Here is a 23,518-nt window from a genome sequence, read left to right as displayed (position 1 = left end):
GAAGAGGATGGAGTAGGAGGAGTAGAGGAGGTGGCAGCAGGCCTGCCTGCAAGTCATGGTGGTGTCACCAACTCCTCCTCTGCAGAGCCATGCATTCCATGCTTGGCAGCCGTCAGAAGGTTTACCCAATGCGCAGTGTAGGTGATATACCTGCCCTGACCATGCTTTGCAGACCAGCTATCAGTGGTCATATGGACCCTTGCCCCAACACTGTGTGCCAGACATGCCATTACTTCCTTTCGCACAATCGATTACAGGTTGGGGGTTGCCTTTTGTGAAAAGAAATTTCGGCCGGGTACCTTCCACTGTGGTGTCCCAATAGCTACAAATTTTTTGAACGCCTCAGGGCTGGCGGGCTAAGAGTTCAGACAAGCCAGCTGTCAGACGCCGGGCAAGGGGGTGACTTTGTGACATTGGCTTCTTACGCTCAAACATGTCCTTGAGAGACACCTGACTGTGGGCAGATGACCAGGAACTGCTCCGGAAGAGAGACGGAGTGGCGGATGGTTGAGAGGGGGCAAGGAGGACAGCAGTAGTTGATGTGGCTGAAGATGCTGGACCAGGAGGAGGATGGCGGCTTTGAGTTTGTGTGCTGCTTCTACTCATGTGTTGATCCCATAGGCATTTGTGATGTGCGATCATGTGCTTTTGCAAAGCAATTGTACCTAGGTGGGTGTTGCACTTCCCACGACTCAGTTTCTTTTGGCACAGGTTGCAAATGGCATCACTGTTGTCAGAGGCAGACACACAAAAAAAATGCCACACTGCTGAGCTCTGCGATGACGGCATTCTGGTGGTGGCAACAGCATGCGTTGATTGGCGTGCTGTCTGGCTGACCCCGGGTGCCGATGCATGCTGTCTGACTGTGCCACTAGTTCCTTTGCGACGACCTCCCCCTTCTTCCAACTCGTCTCCTCCTCCTCCTCTGAACTTTCCCCCTGTTCTCTTCTCTTCTAGCGGGCACCCAGGTGACATCCACGGACGCATCATCATCATCAACCGCTTCACTTGTATCTGACAAATCAACAAAGGAAGCAGCAGTGGGTACAACATCATTATCATCACAAAGTACGTCCATGTCTGTAATGCTGCCTGACACTGTTATCTACATCCTCTGTCAATGATGGTTGCTCATCACTCATTTCTTCCAACTGATGTGTAAAAAAACTCCTCTGACAGATCAAGTGAAGCGGCTGTGGTGCTAGTGTTGGTGGTGGCGGCAAGCGGGCGAGTGGTGGTAACTTGAGAGGTGCCCGAAGATAAGCTGGAGGAGGATGGTGCGTCAAGGTTCGGAGCAGAAGCTATAGAAGATTGGGTGTCCTGTGTTAAAAAGTCAACTATGTCCTCCTCAGAACTTTTTGAGTTCATGGGACATGGCCTCTGAACACTGGGCATTATTCTATGGCCAAAGGGAATCACAGCACCACAACCACGACGGCACCTGCGGGGTGGCCTGCCTCTGCCTGTCATTTTTTTTAAAATGTACACTGACACTACTATTAAACAAGATATGAGTGGTGGCACTGGGCAAGTGGGCACAGTATACGCTGTGAGCCTGACACAAAAAAGCAGACTGATGTTTGACAGTCCAAAAAGGTTTTATTTTTTAAAATGTACACTTACACTACTATTAAACAAGATATGAGTGGTGCCACTGGGCAAGTGGGCACAGTATACGCTGTGAGCCTGGCACACACGCTGGCAGGCAGGCAACTGCAATTAGATTACACAAGCAGACTGATGTTTCACAGCCAAAAACGTTTGTTTTTTTTTTAAAATTATTTACACTACTGTTACACCAGATATGAGTGGTGGCACTGGGCAAGTGGGCCTGGCACACACACTGGCAGGCAGGCAACTGCAATTAGATTACACTAGCAGACTGATGTTTCACAGTCAAAAAAGTTTTTTTTTTTTTTAAATTTACACTACTGTTACACCAGATATGAGTGGTGTGGCACTGGGCAAGTGGGTCTGGCACACACGCTAGCAGGCAGGCAACTGCAATTAGATTACACTAGCAGAATGATGTTTCACAGTCAAAAAAGTTTTTTTTTTTTAATTATTTACACTACTGTTACACCAGATATGAGTGGTGGCACTGGGCAAGTGGGCCTGGCACACACACTGGCAGGCAGGCAACTGCAATTAGATTACACTAGCAGACTGATGTTTCACAGTCAAAAAAGTTTTTTTTCTTTTAAATTATTTACACTACTGTTACACCAGATATGAGTGGTGGCACTGGGCAAGTGGGCCTGGCACACACGCTAGCAGGCAGGCAACTGCAATTAGATTACACTAGCAGACTGATGTTTCACAGTCAAAAAAGTTTTTTTTTTTAATTATTTACACTACTGTTACACAAGATATGAGTGGTGGCACTGGGCAAGTGGGCCGGGCACACACATTGGCAGGCAGGCAAATGCAATTAGAATTGCACTAGCAGACTGATGTTTCACAGTCAAAAAAGTTTTTTTTTTAAAATTATTTACACTACTGTTACACCAGATAGGAGTGGTGGCACTGGGCAACTGGGCCTGGCACACACGCTAGCAGGCAGGCAACTGCAATTAGATTACACTAGCAGACTGATGTTTCACAGTCAAAAAAGTTTGTTTTTTTTAAATTTACACTACTGTTACAACAGATATGAGTGGTGGCACTGCAGGCAGGCAACTGCAATTAGATTACACTAGCAGACTGATGTTTCACAGTCAAAAAAGTTTTTTTTTTAATTATTTACACTACTGTTACACCAGATATGAGTGGTGGCACTGGGCAAGTGGGCCTGGCAAACACGCTAGCAGGCAGGCAACTGCAATTAGATTACACTAGCAGACTGATGTTTCACAGTCAAAAAAGTTTTTTTTTTTTAATTATTTACACTACTGTTACACCAGATATGAGTGGTGGCACTGGGCAAGTGGGCCTGGCAAACACGCTAGCAGGCAGGCAACTGCAATTAGATTACACTAGCAGACTGATGTTTCACAGTCAAAAAAGTTTTTTTTTTAATTATTTACACTACTGTTACACCAGATATGAGTGGTGGCACTGGGCAAGTGGGCCTGGCACACACACTGGCAGGCAGGCAGGCAACTGCAATTAGATTACACTAGCAGACTGATGTTTCACAGTCAAAAAAGTTTTTTTTCTTTTAAATTATTTACACTACTGTTACACCAGATATGAGTGGTGGCACTGGGCAAGTGGGCCTGGCACACACGCTAGCAGGCAGGCAACTGCAATTAGATTACACTAGCAGACTGATGTTTCACAGTCAAAAAAGTTTTTTTTTTTAATTATTTACACTACTGTTACACAAGATATGAGTGGTGGCACTGGGCAAGTGGGCCGGGCACACACATTGGCAGGCAGGCAAATGCAATTAGAATTGCACTAGCAGACTGATGTTTCACAGTCAAAAAAGTTTTTTTTTTAAAATTATTTACACTACTGTTACACCAGATAGGAGTGGTGGCACTGGGCAACTGGGCCTGGCACACACGCTAGCAGGCAGGCAACTGCAATTAGATTACACTAGCAGACTGATGTTTCACAGTCAAAAAACTTTTTTTTTTTTTAATTATTTACACTACTGTTACACCAGATATGAGTGGTGGCACTGGGCAAGTGGGCCTGGCAAACACGCTAGCAGGCAGGCAACTGCAATTAGATTACACTAGCAGACTGATGTTTCACAGTCAAAAAAGTTTTTTTTTTTTAATTATTTACACTAATGTTACACCAGATATGAGTGGTGACACTGGGCAAGTGGGCCGAGCACAAAGGTTGGCAGAGGCAACTGCAATTAGAATTACACTAGCAGACTGATGTTTCACAGTCAAAAAAGTTTTTTTTTTTTTATTATTTACACTACTGTTACACCAGATATGAGTGGTGGCACCAGGCAAGTGGGCCTGGCACACACGCTAGCAGGCAGGCAACTGCAATTAGATTACACTAGCAGACTGATGTTTCACAGTCAAAAAACTTTTTTTTCTAAAATTATACTACTGTTACAACAGATATGAGTGGTGGCACTAGTTGGCAAGTGGGTCTGGCACACACGCTGGCAGGCAGGTAACTACAATTAGATTACACTAGCAGACTGATGTTTCACAGTCAAAAAGTTTTTTTTTTAAATTAACACTACTGTTACAACAGATATGAGTGGTGGCACTAGTTGGCAAGTGGGCCTGGCACACACGCTGGCAGGCAGGCAACTACAATTAGATTACACTAGCAGACTGATGTTTCACAGTCAAAAAAGTTTTTTTTTTTTAAATTTACACTACTGTTACAACAGATATGAGTGGTGGCACTAGTTGGCAAGTGGGCCTGGCACACACGCTGGCAGGCAGGCAACTACAATTAGATTACACTAGCAGACTGATGTTTCACGGTAAAAAAAGGTTTTTTTTTTATTTTACACTACTGTTACAACAGAAATGAGTGGTGGCACTAGTTGGCAAGTGGGCCTGGCACACACGCTGGCAGGCAGGCAACTGCAATTAGATTACACTAGCAGACTGATGTTTCACAGTCAAAAAAGTTTTTTTTTGTAAATTTACACTACTGTTACAACAGATATGAGTGGTGGCACTAGTTGGCAAGTGGGCCTGGCACACACGCAGGCAGGCAGGCAGGCAGGCAACTGCAATTAGATTACACTAGCAGACTGATGTTTCACAGTCAAAAAAGTTTTTTTTTAAAAAATTTACACTACTGTTACAACAGATATGAGTGGTGGCACTAGTTGGCAAGTGGGCCTGGCACATACGCTGGCAGGCAGGCAACTGCAATTAGATTACACTAGCAGACTGATGTTTCACAGTCAAAAAAGTTTTTTTTTGTAAATTTACACTACTGTTACAACAGATATGAGTGGTGGCACTAGTTGGCAAGTGGGCCTGGCACACACGCTGGCAGGCAGGCAACTGCAATTAGATTACACTAGCAGACTATTGTTTCACAGTCAAAAAAGTTTTTTTTAATAAATTTACACTATTGTTACAACAGATATGAGTGGAGTGGTGGCACTAGTTGGCAAGTGGGCCTTGCACACACGCTTGCAGGCAGGCAACTGCAATTAGATTACACTAGCAGACTGATGTTTCACAGTCAAAAAAGTTTTTTTTTGTAAATTTACACTACTGTTACAACAGATATGAGTGGTGGCACTAGTTGGCAAGTGGGCCTGACACACACGCTGGCAGGCAGGCAACTGCAAATAGATTACACTAGCAGACTGATGTTTCACAGTCAAAAAAGTTTTTTTTAAAAATGTACACTACTGTTACAACAGATATGAGTGGTGGCACTTAGCAAGTGGGTCTGGCACACACGCTGGCAGGCAGGCAACTGCAATTAGATTACACTAGCAGACTGATGTTTCACAGTCAAAAAAGTTTTTTTTTACAAAATTTACACTACTGTTACAACAGATATGAGTGGTGGCACTAGTTGGCAAGTGGGCCTAGCACACACGCTGGCAGGCAGGCAACTGCTATTAGATTACACTAGCGGACTGATGTTTCACAATCAAAAATGTTTGTTTTTTTAAATTTACACTACTGTTACAACAGATATGAGTGGTGGCACTAGTTGGCAAGTGGGCCTGGCACACACGCTGGCAGGCAGGCAACTGCAATTAGATTACACTAGAAGACTGATGTTTCACAGTCAAAAAAGTTTTTTTTTTAAAAAAATTACACTACTGTTATAAAACAGATATGAGTGGTGGCACTTAGCAAGTGGGCCTGGCACACACGCTGGCAGGCAGGCAACTGCAATTAGATTACACTAGCAGACTGATGTTTCACAGTCAAAAAAGTTTTTTTAAAAAAATTTACACTACTGTTACAACAGATATGAGTGGTGGCACTAGTTGGCAAGTGGGCCTGGCACACACGCTGGCAGGCAGGCAACTGCTATTAGATTACACTAGCAGACTGATGTTTCACAGTCAAAAAAGTTTGTTTTTTTTAAATTTACACTACTGTTACAACAGATATGAGTGGTGGCACTGCAGGCAGGCAACTGCAATTAGATTACACTAGCAGACTGATGTTTCACAGTCAAAATTACACAGGCAAAAAAAAAAAAAAAGACATGTTCTAGCCCTAAAAAGGGCTTTTTGGGGTGCTCTTCTTACAGCAGAGATCAGATGAGTCCTTCAGGACTGTAGTGGACACTGAATACACTAGCCTAGCTATCAATTTCTTAATAAAATCAGCAGCAGCTACACTATCCCTCCTCTCACTAAGAATGCAGGATCAGAATTAATCTAAAATGGCTGCTGTCCAGGAGCTGGGAGGGTCTGGGAGGGAGTGTCTGCTGCTGATTGGCTGAAATGTGTCTGCAGACTGTGAGATACAGGGTCAAAGTTTACTCAATGATGACGAATAGGGGGCGGATTGAACATCGCATATGTTCGCCCGCGGCGAACGGGAACAAGCTATGTTCGCCAGGAACTATTCGCCGGCGAACTATTCGCGACATCACTATTTATTTGTTCACCAAAAATGATAATGCCACGTTATTGCATCTATTTAATTAAGGAATGTTTTTTCTTGATCTTTTCTATTTTCGTTTTATATTAATTGTATTTGTGTTTAAATCCAAAGTCTTTTCATCACATATTTTGAGTTTTATTTATGCCTATTTGAATTTCAGGTTTGCAGTCAGTATCTGAAAGACACAAACATGCTTTTTATTGGAGGACTGCTGGTTGCGATTTCAGTTGAGAAATGGAATTTGCACAAGCGTATAGCCCTGAGGGTGCTGCTGATCGTTGGAGTCAAACCTGCTTTGTGAGTTTGCCAAAGTCAATAGGAATTAAAATTCTTCAGACAATATAGCTTGCACTTGAAATTTATATCAGGCAAATAAAACCAGTTTCAAGTGCAAGTACCAAGCATTTGATTGTGTTGCTAGTGAGGAAGTATTGCTACTATTTTATTTTGCACAAAAAAAAACCACTTTTCTATTTTCAAATTTATTATTCTATTTTCAAAGACACCATAACCATTAAACAAGAAGTTTAAAAAAACTTACTTCTCCAGGAGGTAAAAACAATGTAGATTTTAGTAGTTAAAATATTCTTATTTTTCATTACAATTGGTAAGTGTTGATTAACACAGCATAGGAGCATTATATGCAGTGAGTAAATGTTGTTTCTTAAATTGGTCCTCATTTCAGTCCATCAGAATTTCTGGGAGAAGCACTTCACATGGATTTTTGCAGTGCTTTTAAACTAAAAGCCCTTCTAATCTATTTGAAAACCTCACAACAACCCACTTATCAATGCATTTTAAATGCATTCATAGCAAAACACATAATTCAACACAAATAATTCAATCAGAAAATGCAACACTATTAGTTAGGTACTTTTTCTCAGGGGCTGATATTCCAACTATGCTAATTGGCTGCAAGGTAGAAATGTGCGATTCGTTTCGGAAATTCGGCCGAATTCGTAAAATTCGGGATTCGGATCGATTCGAATTTCCGAATTAAAATAGTTCCGAATCTACCGAATAAATCCGAATTAGTTCGGATTTATTCGGATTTATTCGGTAGATTCGGATGGCCATGGATTACACTAGTATTGTACAGTATATTAGATTATATCACTCTGCTATGGGTTACACCTAATATACAGTTCATAATACTAGTCTAATACACAGCACATCCCACCTAACACTTACCGAAATTCCGAATTTCCGAACCGAACCGAATCAAACCGAATCTAGCCAAATTTATTCAAATCCGAATTAATCCGAAATTAATCCGAACCGAATTGATTCAAATTTTTCTGAATTCGAATCGATCCGAACCGAACCAAATTTTTTCGCCATGCACATGTCTACTGCAAGGTACAATAAACATTAGAAAAAAAGTTCATATGAACCAATGAGCATTAGCGGGAAGAACCTTGAAGCTAATAAGCATTAGAAAAATAGCCTAGGTTTTGACTGCAAATAAGAACTATAGGCCCAACAAGACTGCCCAAAATGTTCTGTAAACTTATCTAGTTTGTAGGATAGTCTTATGCTAATCCTAGGTGTTCTTGTAGTCCCCCACAGTGTTTGTCTTCACCACCTCTAATGGAAGTTCCATGAATCAACCACCCTTTATGTGAAGAATTGCTTTCACAAGTTACACCTGAATCTACTACCCTTCAACTTGAGATCATGACCCCTTGTTCTGCAATTGCTCTTTTTGTGAAAAATACTCACAGCCTCAATTGTAGCAAGCTCTTAATGTTCTTGAAAGTTTATATCATTTCACCTTTTTCTCTTCTCTCCTCTAAGCTATACTAATTTAGGTAATTGAGTCGTTCATGGCAAGTGTTATTTTTTTTATACCATGTACTACATTAGTAGCCCTCCTTTTAACAGATTCATAGGAGGGCTACTAAAATGGTACATGATGGGAAGCATGCAACTTATTCTTCTTCTTTGGTTCATACTTCCTATAGGTAACAGTTTAGGCATAAAAATTCAACATGCTTAAATGCTGTTGTTTTCATTTGGTTGATAAATGGCAAGGACCCTGTTGATGTGAATGCATGCACATCCATATAGGGGTCAATTTATTAATGTGCGAGCGGACATGATACAATGTATCGTATTATGTCCGCTGCACATCGATAAATGCCGACAGTATACGCTGTCGGCATTTATCATTGCACCAGCAGTTCTTGTGAACTGCTGGTGCAATGCTGACCCTGCAGATTAATGGCCAATCGGCCGCTAGCAGGGGGTGTCAATCAACCTGATCGTATTCGAGCGGGTTGATTTCTGTCTGCCGCCTCAGAGCAGACAGACAGGTTATGGAGCAGCGGTCTTTAGACCACTGCTTCATAACTTTTGTTTCCGGCGAGCCTCCATACAGAGCTTGATAAATTGACCCCGTAGTCTAAAGATCTATGCATTTCTCAGAGCGCAGATCTTTAAATGATTCATGCTGTTTCTGACATAGTATGTACACAGCGAGATAGTCGGATCCATGTCTCAGTGTGTGCCATGCTGACGGCCTCTTCAATACAATCAGAGAGGCTGCAGCATTCATTTTTTCATTCCTTTCCCTTTACTTATATGCTCTAGTGTCTAATCATAAACTGTTGAGGACGTAATTAGCTGTTTTAGTGTGGATTACAGAAGAGTTTAAACAAGGTTTAGAAATACAGTAAAAATATATAGGGCTAGATTACGGGTGGCACGCTAACTGTAGCGTGCAAGTGATATAGGGTATTTTGTGGCTCTAACGGAAATAGTGCGTGTATTATGAGTTGAAAGTAAATATGTTCAGTTGAGCGCAATCAAATTTAATGTGCATCGTGTTAGTGCGACTTCAGAGCTCTGGTTAACTGTTATGCAAGACAAAAAAGTTGCACAAAACACATCAAAAATACATTTACAAGTACAGTTAATAATATCTGGTAAAAAATATTAATAAAAGAAAATGCATTAAAAAGATATAAGGGCTCAAAATATGAGGTCTCAGGTGTTAGAAAAAAGGCCTGCAAAGGGCTTTAACATATATATATATATATATACATACCCATGTCTGAATATGAATATGTATGCATAAATATATATATACACTCACCGGCCACCTTATTAGGTACACCTTGCTAGTACGTTGCTAGTACCCCCTTTTGCCTTCAGAACTGCCTTAATGCTTCGTAGCATAGATTCAACAAGCTGTTGGAAACATTCCTCAGACATTTTGGTCCATATTGACATGATAGCATCACGCAGTTGCTGCAGATTTCTCGGCTGCACATCCAGGATGCGAATCTCCTGTTCCACCACATCCTAAAGGTGCTCTATTGGATTGAGATCTGGTGACTGTGGAGGCCATTGGAGTACATTGAACTCATTTTCATGTTCAAGAAAACAATTTGACATGATTTGAGTTTTGTGACATGGTCTTTTATCCTGCTGGAAGTAGCCTTCAGAAGATGGGTACACTGTAGTCATAAAGGGATGGATATGGTCAGCAACAATACTCGTACACGCCGGTACTTGGTATGCTGTGGTGTTTAAACGATGCTCAATTGGTACTAAGGGGCCCAAAGTGTGCCAAGAAAATATCCCCCATACCATTACACCACCACCACCAGCCTAAACCGATGATACAAGGCAGGATGGATCCATGCTTTCATGTTGTTTACGCCAAATTCTTACCCTACCATCTGAATCTTGCAGCTGAAATGAGTCATCAGACCAGGCAATGTTTTTCAAATCTTCTATTGTCCAAATTGTTGAGCCTGTGTGAATTGTAGCCTCAGTTTCCTGTTCTTAGCTGACAAGAGTGGCACCCGGTGTGGTTTTCTGCTGCTGTAGCCCATCTGCTTCAAAGTTTGACGTGTTGTGCGTTCAGAGATTGTATTCTGCATACCTTGGTTGTAACGGTTATTTGAGTTACTGTTGCCTCTCTATCATCTCGAACCAGTCTGCCCATTCTCTTCTGACCTCTGATATCAACAAGGCATTTTCATCCACACAACTGCTGCTCACTGGATATTTTCTCTTTTTTGAACCATTCTCTGTAAATACTAGAGATGGTTGTGCGTGAAAATCCCTGTAGATTAGCAGTTTTTTAAATACTCAGACCAGTCCATCTGGCACCACCAACCATGCCACATTCAAAGTCACTTAAATCCCCTTACTTCCACCTTCTGATGCTTAGTTTGAACTTCAGCAAGTTGACTTCACCATGTCTAGATGCCTAAATACATTGAGTTGCTGCTATGTGATTGGCTGATAAGCAATTTGTGTTACCAAGCAATTGAACAGGTGTTAGTGTACATAATAAAGTGGCTGGTGAGTGTATATATTATATATATGTGTGTGTATATATATATATATATATATATATATATATATATATATATATATATATATATATATACAGTATATATATATATATACATATGTGCATAAGTATTTAAATATTTCTGTGTTTTACTGTATATGTGTAATGCTGAACAGCACTTCTGAATCCAGTTGCCTTATAATTAGAGTAACTGGAATTACTTAGAATGAAAGATATGTATATTCTAGGTACACAATAATATGTGTATGTTACACCTTGAATATGTTAACACTATGGGGAAGTATTAACGTCTGTAGCAAGGTGTTTTTATATTGAGTGTCCCAGCAGGGGAAAAATATCAAGAACTCTTATGGAGAGTAAGGTATTATTATGATAGTTGTACAGGAATGTAACGAAAACCAACAGATCCAAATAACATAGTTCAGAGTAATAAAAATATATGAGAGAGTAACTTGACAGTTACAGATAACGGAGTTCCGTGATGGATGTAAGCACAGTCCTCAAGTTACGCTTATATCAGAGAATATACAAGTCTCAATGTTACAGAATACAGTGGCTGATGAACTTCAGATAAAATAATGTTTACCTTGAGTCCGGTAAGTAATTCTACCTCCTTAGTGCAGAGCAAGATGGAGATGGTGATCCGGTCTGTCTCAGTTCAGCTGAGCTTCCGTTGGCGTGTGACGTCAGGGGTATGGGAGCGGCGGAATGCCGTGGAGACACAGATCTAGCTGTTGAAGAATCAGATAGTAAGTATACCCTTGTGCAGTACACACTGAGGAAGGAAGTTGAAGACTGAGGTATTTGAATCAGGAGGCTAAAAAATAAACACGAACGTGCACACACACTGGAACCAGGAATTATTAGCAGAGAGAAGGCTTCAGTAGAAAACACTGCAATAGTCCCAATGTAGAATTTGAGAGAATAATGAACAAGCACAGAAATAGTTGATCCTTAATTTCTGAGGATGAAGCAAAACACGAACTTCAGGAGCTTAGGTAGAGATAACTTACTTAGAGCAGTTAAACAAAATACTAAGCACAGAATGATAGGTGTGCAGGTGTTTTGTAAGGGGCGTATTCAGATGATTGGTGCAAGAATCCTTAAAGCTGCATGCACAAGGAAAATAACCTGACAATATGTACTGTACATATTTAACATTCCAATGTTCTTCACTTATAGGGCAATGCACTTTTTATTGTAAATACATTAACACTATTTAGATTTAACACGGTCGGGTTAGCCCACATGAATACTTAGTAATCTAAAGGCGCGTTATTGAAATATTACATATAAAATATTAAAAAATATTAAAAAAATTAAGAATACTGTAAAAACTATATATACATATTCTATCAATTATTTAGAATGCTTAATAATTTTAAATATTTTTTATTAATATTTTTTTATATTTTAAATGTAATATTTCAGTAACGCGCCTTTAGATTACTACGTTTTCATGTGCTCTAATCCAACTACGTTAAAACACAAATATTATGTTCCTATGTTCTTCATATACACCTAGATTACGAGTTTAGCGTTACGGCTTTTAACGCTGAAAAATTGGTCATTACACTGGAATGGCCAGTAACGCATATTACGCATATTACGCATATTACGAGTCATGTAAGTATAGCTATACCACAAGCATTTTAGCCTGCAATTACATCTAATCAAATAGCCCTAAAAAAATAAAAAGCCCCCCAAAATGAAAACACCCCCTAGCCTACAATAAACTACCAATAGCTCTTAAAAGGGCCGTTTGTAGGGCATTGACCTAAAGAAATCACCTCTTTTACCTGTAAAAAAATACAAAGTCCCCCAACAGTAAAACCCACCACCCAACCAACCCCCCAAAATAAAAAACCTAACTCTAAAAAGAACCTAAGCTACCCATTTCCCCTAAAGGGGCATTTGTATGGGCATTGCCCTTAAAAGGGCATTCAGCTCTTTAATTGCCCAAAGCCCTAATCTAAAAAAAAAACACCCAAAAAAATGAAAAAAAAAAAAATATATAACACTAACCCCATAAAATCTACCCACAGTTCCTGAAGTCCGGACATCCATCTTCATCCAGAAGGCAAAAAGTCTTCATCCAGGCGGCGACACCTTCATCCATCTCGGGACGTCTTCTATCTTCATCTCGGCAGCACAGAGCAGAGCTATCCTGGAAGCTGATGCCATCCTGCACAGAGTGTCCTCTTTATACGATCACCACTGTACACTGAAGCTTCAATGCAAGGTAGCCGTTTCAAAATGGCGTACCTTGCATTCCTATTAGCTGATTTGATTCTTCAAAGTCAAATCAACCAATAGGATGAGAGCTTCTGAAATCCTATTGACTGTTCAAAACAGCCAATCGGATGAGAGCTACAGAAATTCTGTTGGCTGATTTGAACAGCCATTAGGATTTCAGTAGCTCTCATCTGATTGGCTGTTTTGAACAGCCAAAATGATTTTAGAAGCTCTAATCCTATTAGCTGATTTGAATTTGAAGAATCAAATCAGCCAAAAGGACTGCAAGGTATGCCATTTTGAAACGGCTACCTTGCCTTGAAGCTTCAGTGTACAGTGGTGACCGTATGAATAGGAGGCTCTGCGCAGGATGGCAACGGCTTCCAGGATAGCTCCGCTCTGCGCCGCCGGGATGAATATAGAAGACATCCCTGAGATTGTTGAAGGTGTCGCCGCCTGGATGAAGACTTCTCGCCGCCTGGATGAAGATGGATGTCCGGACTACAGGAACCGTGAGTAGATTTTATGGGGTTAGTGTTAGTTTTTCTTTTTTTTCATTTTTTTTTTTTTTTTTTTTTTTAATTTTTTGTCTTTGGGCAATTGTAAAAGAGCTGAATGCCCTTTTAAGTGCAGTAAAAGAGCTGAATGTCCTTTTAAGGGCAATGCCCATACAAATGCCCGTTTAGGGGCAATGGGTAGCATAGGTTTTTCTTAGAGTTAGGTTTTTTTATTTTGGGGGGTTGGTTGGGTGGTGGGTTTTACTGTTGGGGGGACTTTGTATTTTTTTACAGGTAAAAGAGCTGTGTAACTTAGGGCAATGCACTTTTAAGGGCTATTGGTAGTTTACTGTAGGCTGAACAGCCATTGGGATTTCAGTAGCTCTCATCCGATTGGCTGTTTAGAACAGCCAAAAGGATTTTAGAAGCTCTCATCCTATTAGCTGATTTGAATTTGAAGAATCAAATCAGCCAAAAGGACTGCAAGGTATGCCATTTTGAAACGGCTACCTTGCCTTGAAGCTTCAGTGTACGGCGGTGACCGTATGAATAGGAGGCTCCGCGCAGGATGGCAACGGCTTCCAGGATAGCTCCACTCTGCGCCGCCGGGATGAAGATAGAAGACATCCCTGAGATTGATGAAGGTGTCACCACCTGGAAGAAGACTTCTCGCCGCCTGTATGAAGATGGATGTCCGGACTACAGGAACCGTGAGTAGATTTTATGGGGTTAGTGTTAGTTTTTCTTTTTTTTTCATTTTTTTTTTTTATTTATTTTTTTAAAGATTAGGGCTTTGGGCAATTGTAAAAGAGCTGAATGCCCTTTTAAGTGCAGTAAAAGAGCTGAATGTCCTTTTAAGGGCAATGCCCATACAAATGCCTGTTTAGGGGCAATGGGTAGCATAGGTTTTTCTTAGAGTTAGGTTTTTTTTATTTTGGGGGGTTGGTTGGGTGGTGGGTTTTACTGTTGGGGGGACTTTGTTTTTTTTTACAGGTAAAAGAGCTGTGTAACTTAGGGCAATGCACTTTTAAGGGCTATTGGTAGTTTACTGTTGGCTGAGGGTTTTTTATTTTGGGGGCTATTTTATTTTTTTAGGGCTATTAGATTAGGTGTAATCTTGTACAGGTGATTCTGGTATCCCAAAACAAACAAAAGTCTAAAAGAAAGTGAAGTGGAGGGAAGAGCAAAGAACGATTCAAGTGTAGATTTTATATTTTATTTTAGCCTCACTCGCTTTATTGTACTCACAAGATGAAACAGTATTCACATGCACATCAAACAACAGGTTATGAAGTCCGAAGCGTGTTGTCCAAAACGTGTTGTTAAACACTCAGAGCCCGGTCCGGATAGGATAGGAAAATGATACTTGTTTCTTGAGAAAGTCTTGTTGCTACGGGACTAAACGCGTAGAATCAGCTGTTATTATATATATATATATATATATATATATATATATATATATAAATATATATATATGTGATAATTTCAATGTCAAATATATTTTTACCTATATATCTATAGGAATAGATATTAAGGTATAGGAATATACAGATATATTTAGAAATATGCATTTACAATTAAAAATAACATTATCCTGTAAGTGAAAAACATTGGAATGCTAGATATGTACAGTTCATATACAGTAAAACTCATAAAGACATAGATACATATGTATACATATATATATATATATATATATATATAATAAATACCTTAAAATACGAAAAATCCTTTTTATTCACTATTAATATTTAATAATGTGTTTTACTGTGTATGCAGTGTAAATGTTTAACATTTCAGTGTTCTTCAGATAATAGAAAATGTTCTATGTATTTTGTAATCAATATTCATATATATATATATATATATATATATATATATATATATGTTTATATCTTATCATATCATATATATAGGTATAAATACATATTTTACCAAAAAAACATCAGATATATATACATAGAAATATTTATTTTAGAATATATTTTCAATGTGAAGAAAACTGGAATGTGAAATATTCATAAATCATGTTGGGTCTAGTGCACTTGAATAAACGAGATTGGTTTAGCACGCAAGTATGGGTGTTTTCTTTTTTCAGTTTGCGTGCTCCATTAAAGTCTATTGGAGAACACATTAATACGGTCACAATATTCTAACTCCAACTCTTTGCCCGTGCATCAGGTTTTTCAGGGGTCAAGTCCTATAAAAAATAATAATATTGTTTTATACACACTGTATTTATATGTATATAATCTATACACTCTGGTTAATAAAAGCAAATTAAAACCAATGAAGGGCTAAATGGTTGCCTTTGGGCCTGAGGATGGACATTCATGGTTACATTTTTACATGGCAGGGGTGAAATTTATATTTATAATTTAGGATTCAACTTATACTGAAGCCAGACACATACTTTTTAGAACACACGAAGGGGCAATTGTATATAGATGATGTTGAATAATCCCAAAAAATCTAAAAAGCCTAAGTAAAATTTTAGGAGATGTTACTCCCTGGTTCTCAGGATGTGTAAACATCTGATATCATGATCTTGATAAGGTTTGTGTGTGCACTCGCTCTGCAGTAAGAAACAATGATAATGTGATTTAAAGTAAAAGTATGGTCACAAGACTTCTGAGTGTCATTTTCTTTTACCATTAACACGTATACCAATAAAATGTGAAGCCAGTAACACTGGCAGAGGAAGCAGGAGGCATGAGGGTACAGTAACATTGAAAGCAAAACAGGTCATCTTGCACTTTGGAACAAAACTGGTAAGGTTGAATCTGCAGCAAATACATTATCTTGCACAGGTCAGCATTCTGCAGATAATCTGACCTGCTGACTATAAATTTATAGACATACAGACACCAACATAGATAAACAGACTGCACACATAATTGGGGTTATCCTACTACAAGATGTTTCACAAACACCTTTTATTGCAAGGACTATTTTCCTTTATGTGTACACATGTATTTCCCTTGCAAACCTCATCCCAGCTATATCTGGAAGAACTAAAAGTTATTCCAATCAGAGGGAAAGCTGGAAGTACATGACTCTTCCCTGGTGATGAGCAAATTATTTTCTTTGGGGAAAAACTTAACTTTTTTTTAAAACAACTTTAAAATAAATAAACTAGACCAGTGATTTTTAACCTTTTTTTGCCGTGGCACACTTTTTTACATTAAAAAATCCTGTGGCACACCACCATCCCAAAATTTTAAAAAAATCACACATTGTAGCCTAATACAGCATATATATATATACACATACACACAAACACACACATACTGTATGTATTGTGCTGTTATGCCATGCCTCCTACAAACTACCCCTGCACTGGGAGTAAAAAACAAGCAAAGTTTAAAAAATATGTCACACTGTTGTCAGTCTGCCGTGGCATACCTGAGGATCTCTCACGGCACACTAGTGTGCCACGGCACACTGGTTGAAAAACACTGAACTAGACACACATGAATGCCTGTTTAATGTCAAGATCCAGAGTGTCCATACTTTGTTTTTACCTCACATGGTGCATAGCCAGCTTAGCTTCAGTTTCTCACACCCTCCTTCCTTTCCAGGGTGGGCTGAGACCTCCGAGTCTGACAGCAACTCTAGACTCCTCCTCTGTCATAGAGTCTCACCCACTTAAGGTGCAATAGTCCTATTTCTGCTGAGGGGAGCTAAATAACCCCAGAGCAAGCCACACACAGAAATGTAAGCACCATGTGATAGGACCGCTTACAGGCTTTTAAGTGTATTGTAGGAAGTGTTACTGCTCTTTACTAGAGGATCTCACTATCCCTCTAACCAGACTGTGCTCCAGCTCCTTCCACCAGCACCAGCAGTGTTTACTGAGGCTTTTCTGTTCCCACTGGACTTGACCCCTGAGGTTTTTGCTCGCACGCAAACTTTTTACTTTCAACTAATAATTTGAGAATATCCCTCTGTCTAGTAATATTAACCCACGAGCAGGAGCACTAAATTGCGCTCATTCTCGTAATCTAGCCCATAAAAAGTAAACAAATTGTTTATGCACATGCACATATGTAGTTGTTTATATTTAATATTTATATATATAGGTACATACATGTTGATTATATACTAAACAGTAAAATTGAAAAAAATTAAAAAATGTTTGCATGATTTTTCAGTTCTAAAAATATTTCAACTTTCTCAAAAGATATGTATAAATAGAAAGTTATTTTTTATTCTAAACAGGGCAGTTTCTAGAGAGTCTGGCTCCCATGGTGAAATTCCTCAAATGTACCACACTGAATTTTAACAGGTGTGCAAACACACACATATTATAGTATATGCACATATAGACATACAGACACACATACACAAACATGAACAAACACTCACACACAGGTACAAAGACAAACAAGCTGACATGTATACACACACATACACAGACACTAACATGTACATACACACATACAGAAACTCACACACACATTAAGACACACATACACATACATACAGATGCTTGCACACACATTCATACTTAGACACAGAAATTCAGACACATACGTATATAGGCACATATATACATATGCAGAGACACAAACATCCACATATATACATAGACATGCAAACATATATATGCATACAAATAGGCACACACGAATACATACACCCATACACAAACACATACCTGCAACGCTTCAGGACTTCACTGTTATACATTTTTATGCAACTGCAGACCTTTCATTTAGACAAGGTGCATACAATAAATCTAATAAATATGAACAAAGGTTAAAATGATGACATGAGAGTACAAGGGACTTTAAAAAAGGACATTGCAAACAAAGTACTTAATACAATTTTTATTTTCAACTATTAAGTCAATGTTTATTTCAGCATCCACAAAAACAAACAAAGAAGCCTGGTCAAATTTAAAAGCACCTTCTAAAATATATAAACAAGGATATATCCTAACTTTATATTACTTTTAATATTAACGTGATCATTGTCTGTGCCAAATCCTAGAGACACTTAAACACCCCAGTATCGCAATGAAATATCCCCAGATGCAGACCGGCTCAGTGTCTGCAGCTAGATACTCTGCATCACTGCACACCATTTGCTGCTGATCACTGATGGGCAGCACCAAGGGTGAAAATAGTGAAGGGAGGGAGTCTGGGAAAGAAAAAGGTTCTGAAGCATGGAAAATGCAGTGGTGTTGGTAAAAGCTACACCGTCAGGCACCAATGTAACGTCTATGGGGCCTATCTATCAAGCTCCGAAAGGAGCTTGACGGGCCGTGTACTGGCGAGTCTTCAGACTCGCATATTTGCCTAGCCATGCACAGCTCCAGGGGCGTAGCTAGAAACCATAGGGCCCAGGTGAGAGAATCCAAGCAGCCCCCACACCCCACCCACCCCATTTTTTTATTTTATTTAATACATCTTTTTCCCAACATTTAAAACAGAAAAAAAAATATGGTTGCTCTAATATATATATATATATATATATATATCAAAGGAAAAAAAGTTCAATAAACTGCACAGAGAGGTGTAAAACTGTAAGCAAGATTCAGCATGATATATATCTCCTTCCTGTGATATGTGATAGTTCACTTGGTAAAGCAGTATATCGGCAATGATGTAAATAGACAAACAGAGGCGGACTCTATCCCCGGTGTTACTGACACTAGCGGTGCTTAGTGGGACCTCCTAGAGCAATCTGTGCCCAATTACAGCGATATGCTGTACCCACTCACCGCTCTCCTAGTGCCTCCAGCGTCTGGAACAACCACCGTGATCTCCGAAATCCTTCGGCTCTCTGTTTGTTCGAGTACGGCGTTCCGCCGTGGTGCCGGGAGGAGTGTCCTCTCACGTGACCTTGTCACGGCCAAACGACTTGATTGCTGTCGTAACCAGGCAACAGCATAGGTGAATCCAGCGTGTCAACAGGTGGTGCTAAATCTGCGAGCTTCTCCTCGCACTAGGAAATCCTGGTGCAAATTTAGACAACGGTAACAAACTTGATCCCATGCGAGGTATTTAAAAGCACAAAAAGTCTTTATTAGATTCCACTTGTGGTAAAAGCATAAGGAGGTACCAAAACACATAAAAAGAATATTCACACGAAAGCATAGGCTAACATGTTTCGGCCTGATGCCGTAGTCGTAGCTGGAGTAATGCAAGCGTGTGAAGCATTTAAAGGAACATCTGTTCAATGATAGGTCAAATAGAGACCAATCATGAACCTTCATTTTAAGTGTGTGAATACAGACATTTAACCCGTTAGTTACCAAAAAGATACATAGAAAACTTTGCACATCATTTTTCCATAAATACAAAAATGCATACTTAAATTATAGACATTTTAGCCTGAAGGACAATTACATGAGTAATGTACATAAACTTATAAACTTAAGATCTATATAATACTTAGTAATTATGTATCAAGTTAATAAATAAATGAATCAAGTCAAAGGGAGCAATTCAAAAGAAGCAATACTATTGCTAATACATATATATATGGTCAAACTGGCACAATTGCGAGTCTATACAACATGATAAGATGAACAAAATTGAACAAAATTGAACAAATACTGCATATGGAATGGAATATCATAGGCATGGAAATAATAATAATAAATAAATAAATTGAAAAGGCTCAATTCCGTATAGAGCTAAAAATAAAACTTTTCCTTTATTAAAATGTCCGATGCTTATGTTGATAACCACCCTCAATCTCTGTATGCAGCACAGTGTTCATACACACTGTTAAACCGATTTTCAAAGTTAAATAAGTTGGGGTGAACCAATATATAAATGAAATGTTAATTGATACAAAACAAAACAAACACAAAACCAAAACAACTTTCTTATTATGGTTGGTATCAATAAACAGTAGTAATGAAAATATACTGGAATGGAAGGACATTAGTGTAGGTTACAACACAATAATAATAGTCATATATGGCTGTACGTGTGTATATACAAACAGCCCAAGGGTGGACACAGAAATGATAAACCTGATCTATTTCCAATAATTAATTAAGTCATATTCTGAGTTGAGGCCCTTGGGTACGCGTGTTTGCAATCTAAAGATCCAAAACATTTCGCGTTTCCCCAAAGCCTCATCTCTATTACCACCTCTAGGGGGATGTTTAACCCATTCAATGGCTTGCCATCTTAATGTGTTGTTATTTTTATTATGTATGTTTTTGAAATGTTTCACCAAGGGTGTGGTTGCTTCACCAGTCTTAATAGAGGAAAGATGATTTCTTATCCTCGTATTGACATCTGTCGTGGTGAGACCCACATATTGAAGGTTACATTGGATACAAGTCAGGACATAAATGACATAGGAGGATGTACAGTTAAGGCAGGAATCAATGCTGAACTCCTCACCAGTCACTGTTGACTGAAATTTATTTGAGAGGGTAGCAAATTCACATGGTCTACATCTAGACCTGCCACACCTGTACATCCCCCTATGTCTAAGCCAAGACCCACTCGGGGGATCAGCTGGACTGGGAAGTTCAGAGGGAGACAAGTAGTTCCCTATGGTCTTACTCTTTCTGTAGGAACAGCGTAAACCTTGTTCCACACATTTAGTCAATTTGTTATCAGCCACTAGAAGTGCAAAATGTTTTTTCACTATTTTGCATATACTTCTATATTCTTCGCTGTACTCAGTTACAAAAGTAACCTGGTCACTTTGAGTGGAAACACATTTTTTGTTTTTGGACTGTTGTAACAATGTCTGTCTATCAAGTCTGTCTACTTGTGTTTGTGCTCTCTCTAATACATGCTTCGGATAACCCCTATGTTTTAATCTCTCTTTCATTTCAGTACTTTGCTTTATATAGGCATTTTCCTCTGTACAGTTTCTTTTAATCCGTATAAGCTGTCCCTTAGCAACCGCAAAAGGCACATGCCTAGGATGGCAACTCTTAGCATGTAAAATTGTATTTCTGGTAATGGGTTTCCTATACAGATCACTGACTATCTGTCCGTTACTTTTATGCATTAGAGTGAGATCTAAAAAATTGATACAGGTTTCATGTTTTTCAAATGTAAATTCAAGTCCCATCGAATTGTTATTCAGACCTTGTACAAACAAATCCACAGATTCGGTTTCTCCCTGCCAAATAAATAGCAGGTCATCGATATAACGTCTATAAAAGACGATGTTATTCTTATAGGCATTTCTATCTCCATAGATGTGGGACAGCTCCCACCAACCCATAAAAAGGTTGGCGTAAGAGGGGGCAAATTTGGCCCCCATGGCTGTCCCACATCTCTGGAGATAGAACTTGCCCTCGAATCTGAAAAAATTGTGTGTCAAGAGAAAATATGCTACCCTCAATACAAAATCCACAAATTTGGTAGAAAAGTTAGAATAACTTTTGAGAAAAAATGAAAGAGCCTGTATACCTTGGTCATGTGGAATGGACGAGTAGAGGGCTGTTACATCTACTGTGACCCAAACATTGTTAGTGTCCCAATGTAATGTCTCAATTAAATTAACCAAGTCTTTGGTGTCTTTTAAGTAACTTTGTAGGGACGTGACAAAGGGGTTAAGTATGGCATCAAGCCATTGGGATAGATGTTCCAACATGGAACCTATCCCACTCACTATCGGGCGACCTGTTACATTGGTAAGTGTTTTGTGCACCTTTGGAAGATGGTGGAAGATGGGCACCACAGGGTTATGGACCAAAAGATAGTCAAAGGTAGATTGATCGAGGTGCCCATCTTCCAACCCATCATCCAAAAGTGACATTAATTCCCTTTGGTATAAATTGGTGGGGTCTCGAGTAAGGGGTTCATAGTTGTTAGTATTATGTAGTTGTCTGTAGGCTTCTTCAATATACTTGTCTCTGCTCATAACAACTACTGACCCCCCCTTATCCGCTGAACGAATGACTATATCTTGGTTTTCACGTAATTCTAACATTGCTTGTTTTTCGGTTTTGCTGAGATTCTGTCTCTTAGATTGAACCACACTCCCTGATCGAATAGTTTCAGATTTGTTTGTACAAGGTCTGAATAACAATTCGATGGGACTTGAATTTACATTTGAAAAACATGAAACCTGTATCAATTTTTTAGATCTCACTCTAATGCATAAAAGTAACGGACAGATAGTCAGTGATCTGTATAGGAAACCCATTACCAGAAATACAATTTTACATGCTAAGAGTTGCCATCCTAGGCATGTGCCTTTTGCGGTTGCTAAGGGACAGCTTATACGGATTAAAAGAAACTGTACAGAGGAAAATGCCTATATAAAGCAAAGTACTGAAATGAAAGAGAGATTAAAACATAGGGGTTATCCGAAGCATGTATTAGAGAGAGCACAAACACAAGTAGACAGACTTGATAGACAGACATTGTTACAACAGTCCAAAAACAAAAAATGTGTTTCCACTCAAAGTGACCAGGTTACTTTTGTAACTGAGTACAGCGAAGAATATAGAAGTATATGCAAAATAGTGAAAAAACATTTTGCACTTCTAGTGGCTGATAACAAATTGACTAAATGTGTGGAACAAGGTTTACGCTGTTCCTACAGAAAGAGTAAGACCATAGGGAACTACTTGTCTCCCTCTGAACTTCCCAGTCCAGCTGATCCCCCGAGTGGGTCTTGGCTTAGACATAGGGGGATGTACAGGTGTGGCAGGTCTAGATGTAGACCATGTGAATTTGCTACCCTCTCAAATAAATTTCAGTCAACAGTGACTGGTGAGGAGTTCAGCATTGATTCCTGCCTTAACTGTACATCCTCCTATGTCATTTATGTCCTGACTTGTATCCAATGTAACCTTCAATATGTGGGTCTCACCACGACAGATGTCAATACGAGGATAAGAAATCATCTTTCCTCTATTAAGACTGGTGAAGCAACCACACCCTTGGTGAAACATTTCAAAAACATACATAATAAAAATAACAACACATTAAGATGGC

At 39.2% G+C, this 23,518-nt stretch overlaps 1 protein-coding gene across 1 annotated transcript in view; it reads left to right on the top strand.

The window, feature by feature from the left end:
• The window catches only part of LOC128651575 (solute carrier family 13 member 2-like), a 103,322-nt gene that overhangs the window by 24,819 nt on the left and 54,985 nt on the right, over positions 1-23,518 (top strand). The window contains exon 3 of the mRNA XM_053704592.1: positions 6,682-6,818. Coding sequence (XP_053560567.1) covers positions 6,682-6,818 — 137 coding nt within the window. The remainder of the gene's footprint in view (positions 1-6,681; positions 6,819-23,518) is intronic.

Source organism: Bombina bombina, chromosome 3 (assembly GCF_027579735.1).
Source record: "Bombina bombina isolate aBomBom1 chromosome 3, aBomBom1.pri, whole genome shotgun sequence".
Lineage (NCBI taxonomy): Eukaryota > Metazoa > Chordata > Amphibia > Anura > Bombinatoridae > Bombina > Bombina bombina.
The sequence above is the reverse complement of the archived record's forward strand: the minus strand, read 5'-3'. Positions and strand labels throughout refer to the sequence as shown.